Genomic DNA, 14,138 nt, shown 5'->3' with positions numbered 1-14,138 from the left:
TGCTTCTCATCTCTCTCCATTCCTGTCTGTCTGTCCCTGTCTATCCCTGTCTCTGAAAAAAAAAAAAAAATGATCAGATGAAGATTCTTTCCTATTGCAGTCATAATAAGAATGCGGCACTGAGGTCCTGGCCGGTTGGCTCAGCGGTAGAGCATCGTTGCCCCAGCGTGTGGAAGTCTTAGATTCGATTCCAGCCAGGGCACACAGGAGAAGCACCCATCTGCTTCTCCACCCTTCCTCTTCTCCTTTCTATCTCTCTCTTCCCCTCCCACAGCCAAGGCTCCACTGGAGCAAAGTTGGCCTGGGTACTGAGGATGGCTCCATGGCCTCCACCTCAGGTGCTAGAATAGAGCAACGCGCCTGATGGGCAGAGCATTGCCCCCTAGTGGGTTTGCTGGGTATATCCCGGTCAGGCACATGAGGTAGTCTGTCTCTCTGCCTCCCTGCTTTTCAGTTCAGAAAAAAATTAAAATAAATAAAAATAAAATAAATAAAGAATGCGGCACTGGCCCTGGCCAGATAGCTCAGCTGGTTGGAGCCTTATCCCCATGGTGCCAGGGCTGCGAATTTGATCCCCAATTAGGGCATATAGAACTCAACCAATGAATGCAAAAATGGGTGGAGCAACAAATCAATTTTTCTCTTTCTCTTCCTTCTTCTCTCTCTAATATCAATAAATTTTTTTAAAAAGTTTTTTAAAATAATGCAAAACATTGCTTAAAAGGACTCTGTGAAAATAAAATAATTAAATTAGGTAAGTTTATGTTCAAAGAAATAAATAGGGCCCTGGCCGGTTGGCTCAGTGGTAGAGCGTCGGCCTGGCGTGCAGAAGTCCCGGATTCGATTCCCGGCCAGAGCACACAGGAGAAGCGCCCATCTGCTTCTCCACCCCTCCCCCTCTCCTTCCTCTCTGTCTCTCTCTTCCCCTCCCGCAGTGAGGCTCCATTGGAGCGGGGATGGCCCGGGCGCTGGGGATGGCTCCTTGGCCTCTGCCCCAGGCGCTAGAGTGGCTCTGGTCGCAGCAGAGTGACGCCCCGGAGGGGCAGAGCATCGCCCCCTGGTGGGCAGAGCGTCGCCCCCTGGTGGGCGTGCCGGGTGGATCCCGGTTGGGCGCATGCGGGAGTCTGTCTGACCGTCTCTCCCTGTTTCCAGCTTCAGAAAAATACAAAAAGAAAAAAAAAAAAGCTTTACTGTTCTTTTTACAACAAAAGCTTAATTTTTTCTTTTATTAAAAAATAAAAGCACACACAAAAAAAGAAATAAATAGCTAGTTTTTAACTAAATACTACTCATAGCATTTAAGTGATTAAAAATACTATGAAAAACACACACACAGTTACTAAAGAGATTAATTAAATATCTTCCTTCTTGAAGTAAAGATCACAGCCCTGGCCAGACAGCCCAGTTGGTTAGAACACCATCCCGAAGCACAGAGGTTGCTGGTTTGATCCCCAGTCAGAGCACATACAGGATTGATGTTTTCCTGTCTCTCTCTCTCTGTCTCTCTCTCTCTCTCCCTTCTTCTCTATCTAAAATCAATAAAACATTAAAAAAAAAAAACCTCAAAAAACTGTATATAAAGTAAAGATTACAATATATAACCCACCAAATGTAAGTTAACTCAAGGGCAAATAAACTTACCTTAGCACAATGAAGATCCTTATGTTTCTTCAATAATTTATCTGCTTGCTGAATTGCCATTTTATTATTACCATTGTCAAGATAATCTATGAAAATGGAAATTAGGATAGTTATATTTCTTCAACAACATATATGAAAAATGCACATGCTGGTACCAGATGTTTCCGAGAAGTACATCAATTCAGTATTAAAAACATCATGGAGCCTGACTAGGCGGTGGCGCAGTGGATAGAGCGTTGGACTGGGACGCGGAGGACCCAGTTTGAGACCACGAGGTCGTCAGCTTGAGTGCAGGCTCACCTAGTTTGAACAAAGCTCACCAGCTTGAGCCCAAGGTCGCTGGCTTGAGCAAGGGGTCATTCGGTCTGCTATAGCCCCCCAGTCAAGGCACATATGAGAAAGCAATCAATGAACAACTAAGGTGCCGCAAAGAAGAATTGATGCTTCTCATCTCTCTCCCTTCCTGTCTGTCTGTCTCTATCTGTCCCACTCTCTCTTTGTCACAAAAAAACAAACAAACAAAAAAACATCATGGAGCCGATTTTAATTCCAAATGACTAAGATGGTCCAAGATACAGCCTTACATTCCCTAAGCCAGGGGTCCCCAAATTGCGGCCCCCTGAGGCCATTTATCCAGCTCCCGCCGCACTTCTGGAAGGGGCACCTCTTTCATTGGTGGTCAGTGAGAGGAGTACACTGACCATCTCATTAGCCAAAAGCAGGCCCATAGTTCCCCTTGAAATACTGGTCAGTTTGTTGATTTAAATTTACTTGTTCTTTATTTTAAATATTGTATTTGTTCCCGTTTTGTTTTTTTACTTTAAAATAAGATATGTGCAGTGTGCATAGGGATTTGTTCATAGTTATTTTTATAGTCCGGCTCTCCAACGGTCTGAGGGACAGTGAACTAGCCCCCTGTGTAAAAAGTTTGGGGACCCCTGCCCTAAGCCCTCTCTCACTTAAAAGCAATTTAATCCAGTTATATTAGTCCTTAATGAAGATTTAAGACAAAACATATTTAGATGACATTAATATTTTTACCTATGAGAAATAAACAGGTTTAGTCACACAAATTTTTTTTTTAATTTTAAGAAAAGACCCCATTCTAGTCGCCAAGGTTTAAATTTACCAAATAGACCATGTTCCTTCAATAAACTGTTCAGCACTCTCCCTCCAGGGAGCACGTCCACACCTTTCTTCTCACTCAAGCGTGCCTCTCCTAAACTCTACGGGGCCCCAGGAGACTGCAACCAGGGCAGCGGCAGCTCGTCCTGGGCTAACCCCCTGAAGCTGTCTCCAAGGCCTTCCTTTTTCTGAATTTCCAGTGGGCCAAGGCAGTCCCGCTTAGGCTCACTTCTTTCTTAAAACATTTCTAGCCCTGGCCTGATAGCTCGATTGGTTAGAGCTTCATGCTGAAGCTTAGAGGTTGCTGGTTTGATCCCTGGTCATGGCACAAAGGGAAATAGGTCGAAGTTCCTATCTCTGTCTCTCTCTCCCCCCACCTCCTCCTTCTTTAAAGTCAATAAATTAAAAAAAAAAAAAAGATTAAAAACTAAAACATTTCTAGAGAGCCAAAGCAACCCTATCCAGGCTCTCTATTGCTTCTATCCTAAGCCCTTCTTTGTTTCATTGTCTCCAGCTTTAATAAACGTACTTTAAAAATCAAAAACTAAAATAAAATGTTTAATGAGTACTTACTTTACCATAGTGTTAAGTATAATTCGCTGAATTACACAATGAGAGCAAGTTTTACCCATTGGGGACAGGGGATAAATGGAGGAGATAAAGTCCAATAATATCAGGAGTGGGCAAGGATGCAGGGGAAAAAAGTACTTTCAAATACTAGTTGAAACAGAAATTAGCACTGATTTTGAAGAACAGATTTCTAAGTTCGTATCCATTCCTGATCTTAAGAAATATGGGGGCCCTGGCTGGTTGGCTCAGTGGTAGAGCATCGGCCTGGCGTGCAGAAGTCCCGGGTTCAATTCCCGGCCAGGGCACACAGGAGAAGCGCCCATCTGCTTCTCCACCCCTCCCCCTCTCCTTCCTCTCTGTCTCTCTCTTCCCCTCCTGCAGCCGAGGCTCCACTGGAGCAAAGATGGCCCGGGCGCTGGGGATGGCTCCTCGGCCTCTGCCCCAGGCATTGAGTGGCTCTGGTCGCAACAGAGTGAGGCCCCGGAGGGGCAGAGCATCGCCCCCTGGTGGGCAGAGCGTTGTCCCCTGGTGGGCGTGCCGGGTGGATCCCGGTTGGGCGCATGCGGGAGTCTGACTGTCTCTCCCCGTTTCCAGCTTCAGAAAAATACAGGAAAAAAAAAAAAGAAATATGGGGACCTGTTAAAAAATTGTGTTAAGGGAAAGAAAGCAATCAGCTATTATTCAAAAGTCTAAATAAAAACAGCAGAGATTCATTTCCAGATGAGATCTAAAAAAAAATGAGGCCCTGACCAGTTAGCTAAGTCAGTTAAAGCACTGTCCCGAAACACCAAGGTTGTGGGTTCAATCCCTGGTCAAGGCACATACAAGAAGCAACCAATGAATGCACACTAAAGTGGAACAACAAATGAATGCTTCGCTCTCTCTTTGCCTCTCTGTCTCTCCTCTTTCTCTATCACTTTAAAGTCAATCAATAAAAAAACTTTTAAGAAAAATAAAATGACGCCTGACCTGTGGTGGTGCAGAGGATAAAGCTTCGACCCAAAAGCCTGAGGTGGCCAGTTCAAAACCCTGGCCTTGCCTGGTCAAAGCACATATGGGAGTCGATGCTTCCTGCTCCTCTCCCCTGCTCTCTCTTTCTCTCTCTCTCCTCTCTCTATAAAAATGAATAAATAAAATCTAAAAAAAAAAAAAAAGTTATACAAAAAAAAATAATAATATGAGAAGTATTTTAAAAGAGGATATGGTGGTAGCTGTCAATTCTAAATATAGAAAAATGACTGAACACATGCCAACCACAACCTCCTACTTATTAATTCCAGGTTCCTCTTTGCTCATCAAAGTCCCTTATCAGCATAGGGGCAGACAATGAGGCACAGATAACTCAAAATAACCAAAATAAATAAATAAATAAATAACCTATTTTGCAGCAATGAAAGAGAGACGGCAACTCTCCTTCATTGCTGATGGGAATGCAAACTGGCACAGCCACTTAGGAAGACAGTTTGGCAGTTTCTTCAAAAACTGAACATAAGACCTCGGCCAGGTAGCTCAGCTGATTAGAACTTTGTTCTGATACTCCAAGGTTGCAGGCTCGATTCTGGTTCAGGGCACATATAGGAATCAACCAACAAATGCATAAATAAATGGAACAAATCAATCAGTTATAAAAACAAACAAACAACATGAACATACTCTTACCATATGATCCAGCAATTGTCCTTGGAATCTACCCAAATGAACTGAAAACTTACTTCCACACAAATATTTATAGCAGCTTTACTCATAATTGTCAAAACTTAGAAGCAACTGAGATGCCCTTTAACAGGCTAATGGATAAACAAACAGGAATATCCGTATGATGGAATATTACTCGGTGATAAAAAGAAATGTTATCAAGTCACATAAAAACATTTAGGAACCTTAAATGCATATTGCTAAATGAAAAAAAAAAAAAGGCCAATTTATAAAGGCTACATACTATATGGTTCCACCTATGCGACATTCTGGAAAAGGTAGAAACTATACAGACAGTAGAACAATCCATGGTGGCCAGGCGCTGGGTGAGGAGTGAACAGGTGGGGCGTGGGGGATTTTTAGGGCAGTGAAACTATTCTATATGGTCCTGTGATCATGGATACATGTCAGCATACATTTGTCAAAACCCATAAAATGTACAACACAAAGAATGAACCCTAATGTAAACTTGTAAACTACATACTTTAGTTAATAACAACATAATGGCTCAGCAGTTTTAACAAATGTACCACACTGATGCAAGATGTTCATGATAAGAGAACTGGGGGAGAGGGGAGGAGTGTGCAGATATAGAGCAACTCTGTATCTTCCGCTCATTTTTCTGTAAACCTAAAACTGCTCTAAAAAATAAACTTTATTAATAAAAAATAATAAATTTAATAAATTTAAAATTTAAAAATAATAAAGGCCAAGATTTATTTCCAGAGAAGGAAAATGATAAGTGCTATAACTGGGGAATAGGGTGGTAGTTGTTGATTCTAATCTACCACCACTACTGGTTCCTCACTGTTCATCAGGGTCCCAAATCAACATTGGACAGCAGAGACACAAATGGCTCAAAATAATCTGTAGCCCTGCTGACCCAGAGTGTCCCAAATAACAGAAACAGGCTACCATTTTACCTAATGGTTTCAATTTTTCTCCAGTGAATACTTGACTAAAACTTTTGACAGCTGCATGAACACATAGTTTCTTCTTCTTTAGTCTTCAATGTGCTCAATACTGATGAGCACCAGCATTGCTAGGTAAAAAGATTAAAAAGAAGCCTTACTCTGGAGGGAACCACAATGTAGGTAAAAAGGTCAAAAAGAGCCTTATTGTGGAGGGAATCACAACCTTCAAAGGAAGATCAAACACTTATTACTCAGACAGAGAGACTGGAGAATCAAAGAACTCTAAAAACATACAACCTTGGCCTAAATACCCAAATATCTAATACCAGTTTTCTTAAATCCTTAGCTCCATCAACAGGCCTTCATTTGTCCTTTACAGACTATGACAAAGATATTTCTGTTTAATAAATGACACCTCCTCCTAAAGACTTGATACTGATCTCATGCTGAGTCAGTTCTAAGTTACTTCTGACTCAGTCCTACAAGATCCCAGGTTTTCAAAATGTTATCTTGAAATCTTCTCAGAGTAGACATCTTTCATGAGATGCCATATCTGAGGGTCTGTCCATAAATGGATCAAGCCAGAGGTCAGGACTGTAAGGATATTGAACTTTTTCTCTGTAGCTGACAAGGCTCTGAAATTACTGTTCCTACCTGTCCATGCCTCTTCTCTGAAAACAGTTTCCAATGGGTGAGGATTAGGGTTAGGGTTAGGGTTAGCCTCTGCTGAAGGAGTAGGACTGGCTGACCACACCTAGACCATGTAATTGTAGCCCAATGGAGCGTACACTGATCCAACCTGGATAAATCATTTTTCTTCCTGGTAATCTGTAACTGCAGCACTGAAAGGTGGAGTCAGAAAGCTCTGGGGAAAGCTAAAGCTCACTTGGAAGGCAATAACTATGAGTCTGAGGTTGCCAGTAGCAGCTCAGGAATTTCCAGTTTTGAAGGAGCCTTAGTTAGGGATGCAAACTAGTAATGGGGAGTGAAAAAAAGGAGTTCTCTCTTAACTCTTCATTCACAAAACATTTATAAAAGAATAAAAATGTCAATTATCTTTATCAAATAATTGGAGATGGGGGTGTATGTGCTGATTAAGCTTGTAGGAAGAGGCTACTGATCTCTCCATCCTCTAGCCTCAGCTTGGTGTGGCCACAAAAGCCAACACGATGGCCTTAGGTAAATTGATAAGCAGAAAAAAAGTCTGAAGAACGAAACTGAGAAAGGAATAGACACACAGATAAAAGCTGAGATGAGCATCTGAAAAGAAGCTTTGGATTCTGACAGCTATGCAGTTTCCACGAGGCCCTGGACCACTGCATTCCTGCCCTAGGCTCCCACAAGCGTTTACAGCAACATCCCCTTTCTCTGATTCGGTATCAGCAGGTCTCTCTCTGTTCCTTGCACCCAAAGAGTTTTAACTAAGATACTCCATCACATTCAGCTTGTTATCAGACTACCCTTTCCTGGATGCCTCCCTTGGTGACTACAGATTAATCGGTTGTTAAGTCTTTTGAAAACTTTCTTTTCATTTTACACTACTGATTCTGGAATATAAATTATGTAAATCTTGGTGAGAACAAGAAAATAAATACGATATCCTTAGTCTGTCTTTTTAGTAAGTCTTTTAAAAACTAACTTAAGGGTAGGCCCTGGCCGGTTGGCTCAGCGGTAGAGCGTCAGCCCAGCATGGAGAAGTCCCAGGTTCGATTCCCAGCCAGGGCACACAGGAGAAGCGCCCATCTGCTTCTACACCCTGCCCCCTCTCCTTCCTCTCTATCTCTTTTCCCTCCCGCAGCCATGGCTCCATTGGAACAAAGTTGGCCCAGACGCTGAGGACGGCTCCATGGTCTCCGCCTCAAGCACTAGAATGGCTCTGGCCACAGGAGAGCAACATCCCAGATGGGCAGAGCATAATCCCCTGGTGGGCATGCTGGATGGATCCCAGTAGGGCGCATGTGGAAGTCTGTCTGACTGCCTCCTCGCTTTTAACTTAAAAAAATACAAAAAACAAACAAACAAACAAAAACTAACTTAAGGGTAATTGTGATTTAACCATAAAGATTGCTGTTGGTCCTGGCAAGTAACTCAGTTGGTTCAAGTGTCGTCTCCATAAACCAAGATGGCAGGTTTAATCCCTAGTGAGGGCACATACAACAAGACTCAACCAATAATAAATGCATAAATAAATGGAACGAATACATGTTTCTCTGTCTCTGTCTCTGTCCTTTCCTCTCTCTCTCTCTCTCACACACATCAATAAATTAACTGATTTTAAAAACTTTAGTGTTGTTCCCTTAATAGGAATAAACCAAAATCAGCCACCCACAGCAGAGGGAACAATAAGATGATGTATCAGTTAAAGTAATGTTTTCCAAAGCCAACTAAAATGTTATTAAGAGGTCCTTGCAGAAAGCACTAGATAATATTCACAATGAGAAAGCTGATCTCTTTTTTAATATTTCCCTTACATTAAGGAGAGAGCCTCAGTTTGGTGTTAGCCTTTCACTTCTCTAACGCTTGCTAATGTCTTCTGTTAACAGGGAAGGAACAGGTTTCAGATTTAGTTTCACAAGTATCGGAATCTAGTTCAGACATTTTGTTTTTTAAAGTTTCTTTTTAATTTTTATTGATTATTAAACAAATAAAACTTTAAAAAATAAGCTGAACAAAGAAAGGCATACAGAAATGAACTCCCCCAAATGGGAGAGAGAATCTTCTAGACCCTGAGTAGTCTGAGAAATTAGTTACATACATACATACATACATACATACAAAGTAACCACAACAAGTTCCAAGCACCAGTTATCAGTTATTTCCACTATTAAGTTAGATTTTTCAAATTTTTTCAACTTTTTGCAAAACCTTTTAAATTTTTTTTACTCTTTTTTCATTTATATTTTAAATGACAAAAATAATACAGGTCATGATTTTTTAAAAATTCAAACAGTTCATCTGGATATAACATGAAAAGTTTTAGTCTCTTCATCTTGCCCTATGCTCCAACTCCTCTTTACGTAGTTTCTAGGAATTGTCTGTGCATCAAAATCTATCTTTTGGCCTGACCTAGGGTGGCGCAGTAGATAAAGGTTCGAACCTCGACCTGGAACGCTGAGGTCACTGGTTTGAAACCCTGGGCTTGCCTGGTCAAGGCACATATGGGAGTTGATGCTTCCTGCTCCTCCCCACTTATCTCTCTCACTCTCTCTTTCCCTCTACTTCTCTAAAATGAATTTTAAAAATTTTTTTAAAGAAAAACTTTTTAAAAGTCTATCTTTAAGTTTAAAATGTTTTTAGAATTTAAAAGTCTAAGTCAGAACTTTTTAAATGGTCATCATTTCAGAACACAAGAAAACAGGTACCGAGTGATTTTTCTACAGAAATGCAAGATAGTAGTCTTCAAGCCGCCTTGCTTCTCCTGGAGCAAAACAGGGCACAACTCACAGAGCTAAGACTGTCTAACAGAAGGCTCAAAATAAATACCACATTCGACTGAAGACCTGGGAGCTTTCACTCATGAACTATAGCAGAGTAATTATCTGGAGTTTGGCCAGGCACCAAAGGGAAATGTCCTAACCTACCAAAGAAGTGAATATCAATCAGGAAACACATATGGGAAATACGTTACTCCTGATCCAAACTAGAGGACGACTGCAAGCTGGTACAACAGATTAGGACAAAAGATCTTTTGCCAGAAAAGTGAGGGAGGGAGTGTGCGTATTCTAAAGACTATGGGAATATTTTCTTTCAAACTTCTCTATTTCTATTTTGCAATTACTGACCCAGCAATTCCTATATTCTGACAGTCACCTGCACCCCCCTCCACTCCCCTAAACAATTAAAAACTTTTTTAAATTAATAATAATGGTAGAAGAAAGCCTGGTGCCCACCAAGTCACATCAGAGTACAAAATCTGGTGAGAACCACAGAGTATCAGAGAATCATTTTACAAAAGGAGAAGGAATAATCAAGTAGGTATCTTAGACCTGACTGGGCGGTGGCGCAGTGGATAAAGCATCGGACTGGGATGCGGAAGACCCAGGTTCGAGACCCCAAGGTCACCAGCTTAAGCGAGGGCTCATCTGGTTTGAGCAAAAGCTCACCAGCTTAAGCCCAAGGTCACTGGCTTGAGCAAGGGGTTGCTCGGTCTGCTGAAGGCCCGCGGTCAAGGCACGTATGAGAAAGCAATCGATGAACAATTAAGGTACTGCAACGCGCAACAAAAAACTAATGATTGATGCTTCTCATCTCTCTCCATTCCTGTTTATCCATCTTTCTGACTCTCTCTGTCTCTGTAAAAAATAATAATAATAAAAAAATTAAGGCCTGACCTGTGGTGGCGCAGGGGATAAAGCGTTGACCTGGAATGCTGAGGTCACCCGTTCAAAACCCTGGGCTTGCTTGGTCAAGGCATATATGGGAGTTGATGCTTCCTGCTCCTCCCCCCTTTCTCTCTCTCTCTCTCTCTCTCTCTCTCTCTCTCTCTCTTTCTCCTCTCTAAAATGAATAAATAAATAAAATTTAAAAAAATACAGCTTTTAAAAAAAAATAGTAGGTATCTTAGTAAGGTCATGGGTGATTTTCAAAAACCAAAAATACAATACCCAAACTTAACAATTTATGACTAATGAGATGCACTCTGACGATGTTTCAACTAACAACATTTCTGCATAGAAAAACTATTCTAAACCTAGACACCGAGAATAGAATTTCAACCTGCCACATCTCATCCTACCACAATTTCAGAATTGTTCACCCTTAAAGTCCTGTCTACTTCTACCCCAAACAATATTCAGTAAAAGCTAAAGATGGTCCAACAGTTGTAAAATCCTTAAACCTTGGCAATACAAATAATCCTATACAAAGATAGTGATGCCGCTGAATCTGAACTCGGTAAAGGTCTGGATTCTCCAGTGAGAATGCCTGTTTTCAAATCCCAGCTCTGAGCAAGTTCATCTCTGGCCTTCAGTTCACTACTATCACAATAATCTTACCCACCTAATAGGACAGTTAGCATACACATAAGCACACTATGCTGACAGTCCTTGAACTGTATGGCTGGTGGGCAAGCACTACCATGAGTGGATTTGTTCATCTGTCCATCAATGAATGTCTGAATTCAAGGAACACTAGTGGTTTGGGGTACTAATGTATTTAAACACAAAAGCAGGGGCTATACCCAAGTCTGGAGGTCAAAAGACAGAAGCGCTGAACTCAAGGACAGTCTGTACCCTTTCTTTTCCTATTCCTGCCAGTTTATATTAATCACTCTGGAATTCCTAAAAAGCCTTTTCTAATCCTCTTCCCCTGTAACTGTAACAAAAACTACTAATTCTGGCTTCACTTTTGAGACTATTACAAATCGCTTCTGGTTAACAAATTCTGATGTTTAGCAATGTGAAATGGACAAGGTTTTTCTTCTTGGATAGTTCAAAACACTATTAAATGACTTAAGGGGCACCAAAGGTATTTTCTTTCGTTCTCAAGAACAATTTTAAAAATCCAATTATTCTTAAAAGTAGTGAATCTCACTTTTGGGGGGAGACTTTTGCTGTGCTCTTCTGTCATCTGCTTTCACTCAAGATTCCAAATAACTTGATTTGGGGAGAGAAGAGGAGTCTCACCTAACTTTTTGGCAGTTGACAATGCTTTTATCTGGCAGGGAGAGTTGGTAAAATGAGTGATAATAATATTTTTGGAAGATCGGTAACTGCCCTTTAAAGTAAAAAAGAGAACGGGGGAATAGAAATGCAAATTCTCAGGCATAGCCCCAGATCTGTATTAAGGACCTGTAGAGTAACAGAATGTTCCATTGGCTAAGTGACCATCTAATATTTAGAACGAACTGCAGAAGGCACTAAGTATGGGCCGGTTTATTAAGATAGTATGGTCCTTGGACCTGGGAGACCCAGAGACCCTTTCAGGATGCCTATGAGGTGAAAAATTGTCATAATGAAACTAAGATGTTACTTGGCTGTTTTCCATCATTCTCAAAGTGTGTTTTCTAACTACATAACTGAATGAACTGAAAACAGAGGCCTATGAGAACCTACATGTCTTTTATTAAAAATATCCATTTCTGATGTATACTTTATGAATTATAATAAAGATGACTATATACAAGAAAAAAGTATTGAATCTTTTCAGGTAGAAAAGAATAAAAAGTCTGCAGAGGGCTGCCGCAGAGCTGTAATGAGTCACATACTGTAAACCCTGGATTCAGTTCTTACCCTCAGTCACCCTCGTATACTTTCATCCTTGCCCTCTGAGAATATATCCTGGAATGCCTGAGAAGATGCAACCCTGGGGACATGTGAATCAGAGTCCTATCTCTGCCACTCACCATCTGTGGGACCTCTGACAAGTCAGGATCTTCAGCTCAAAGTGAGGTGCTTTCTAGCATAGTGATTGAAAGGGTGAGCCTGGGACAGTCCATGGGGTTCAGGTCCTAGCTCCACCAAATGTTAGCTAAGTGACTGCAGACAAATTAACAATCCAGAAAGCCCCAATTCCTCATTAATGAAAGGTATGGGGGAGGAGGCAGGATTGGAAAAAACTATCCACCTCCTGAGAATGTGTGAAGATTAAGAGAAATAACCCATATAAAAAGCCAAGGACAGTGACTTGACATCATTAGCAGTCTATACACATTGGCTATTACTACCCATCCCACAGGGTTGTTGTTAGAATCAAACGAGAATGAGATGTGACACTACAGCATCACACAAATTCCAAAATAAAAGCAGGACCAATTATGCCACAAACATAGTTTCCCTTCCCCTGAAAAAGTTAAATGATCTCAGCCCTGGTGGAGAAGCCTCCATTTATTAACACCCACGCTAGAAAAAGAGGCCAAATTTTACAAAAGCCAAATTTTACCTTGAGGCTTTCCTTACCATTGAGATTGACCAAGACCACACAACCGTCTGTCTAACAGCATCGGAAACGCAAAAGGGACCACTGTTCAGTTACAGAACAATTACAGGTGTTTCTCCCTGACTCAGATCTGCCACTTTCCACGACCAGGGTAGCAGGATGACATCGAGGTCTTAAAAGCCTGCGGGCTGAGGTGAACCTTACGGAGGGAGGAGGATCCACTCAGCGCGCGGAAGGCAAGCTGCACAGAAAACCAGAGACGCTGCAGAAAGGAAATGCCCTTGCCGCAGCCCTGCAAGACTCCGTCACGGCTAACGCAGTCTCTTCACCGCTATTTTGGGACCAAGACCCTCCTCCCTGCACCCCCTCCCCTTGTCTCCCACGTGTGCCCAGAGCAGCTGTTTCTCCACCACAGCTCTGAACTGGGAGCCTCGAATCTGGGCCTGGTCCTGCCTAGATGTGGGTGACCTTGCGGCAGCCCCTTCCCCTCTTTGGCCTTCTGTTTCTCCATGTGCATCCAGCACGGCTAGTTAGACCACCCCCCGTGCCCCCGTTCCCGTAAGTCAAAAGTCTTTAATAGGAAACCTTCCATCAAGTGGGGCGTCCCACCCTCACGCAAGAGTCAGCTTCCACCTGCGGGGAAATGTCGGGTCCCTCTCGGTGTGGCCCTAATAACGCAGCCTACAGGCAGCGCTGGTCTCAGCGAGAGGAAGTGTCCCACGGGGCCTGCCTGTCGCGCCAGCTCTGCCGACCTACCGCTGCCACCTCAGGGCTCAGGCAGGCCCGCCGGCGCCTACGCGAGGCCCGTGGCTGCGGCCTAGAGGCCCGCACTCGCGGGCCCCGCTCCTGGACTCTCAGCGCGCCACTTCTGGGCCTTTGCCCCGACCTTTGCCGCCCTCAGCGCTTCCGGCCGGCGACGAGGCTGATCACAGGTACTCACCGTAAATGGGCCGGAGGCGCCTGTCGTTAGGGTCCTGCACATGGCCCCGCGTCGCCATGATGACAAGCGCAGAAGCACAGTGCGCACGCGCGGGGCAGGCCCCCGGGAAGGGGTTGTTAAAGGGCCAGTACCAATCTCGCCTGTCTATCGCGATGGGTTGAGACCAAACGCACCTGCGCGAAAAGCGATGACAGCCCTCCACACCACCTTAGCACCCCGATTGCCTGTTCAATAGAAAGTTTTCCTCCAATGTGATGGTGGAATCAACCTAGCTACTCTAGGCGGCTGTTGCTGTTGAAATCCCTTCCGAATCACTGACGACTGGGGAGTGAGGACAGAAAGGGAGAAACTCTTGATCAAAGTTAGGGTTGGGCAGC

At 42.9% G+C, this 14,138-nt stretch overlaps 1 protein-coding gene across 3 annotated transcripts in view; it reads right to left on the bottom strand.

Annotated features, from left to right (window-relative positions):
- The window catches only part of NAA25 (N-alpha-acetyltransferase 25, NatB auxiliary subunit), a 64,731-nt gene extending 50,806 nt beyond the window's left edge, over positions 1-13,925 (bottom strand). For 2 of the 3 annotated variants that reach the window (XM_066370873.1, XM_066370874.1), the window contains exons 1-2: positions 13,762-13,925; positions 1,642-1,727 (exon numbers count right to left, since the gene is read on the bottom strand). In XM_066370873.1, coding sequence (XP_066226970.1) covers positions 1,642-1,727; positions 13,762-13,819 — 144 coding nt within the window. In that variant the 5' untranslated portion in view covers positions 13,820-13,925. Of the gene's footprint in view, positions 1-1,641; positions 1,728-13,577; positions 13,602-13,761 lie in introns of those variants that run through there. The other variant, XM_066370875.1, reaches the window with a different exon arrangement.
- Between the last annotated feature and the right edge of the window lie 213 nt (positions 13,926-14,138).

This window comes from Saccopteryx leptura, chromosome 2, assembly GCF_036850995.1.
Source record: "Saccopteryx leptura isolate mSacLep1 chromosome 2, mSacLep1_pri_phased_curated, whole genome shotgun sequence".
Classification (NCBI taxonomy): domain Eukaryota; kingdom Metazoa; phylum Chordata; class Mammalia; order Chiroptera; family Emballonuridae; genus Saccopteryx; species Saccopteryx leptura.
Note: the sequence above shows the minus strand (reverse complement) of the source record. Positions and strands in the feature narration are given on the sequence as shown.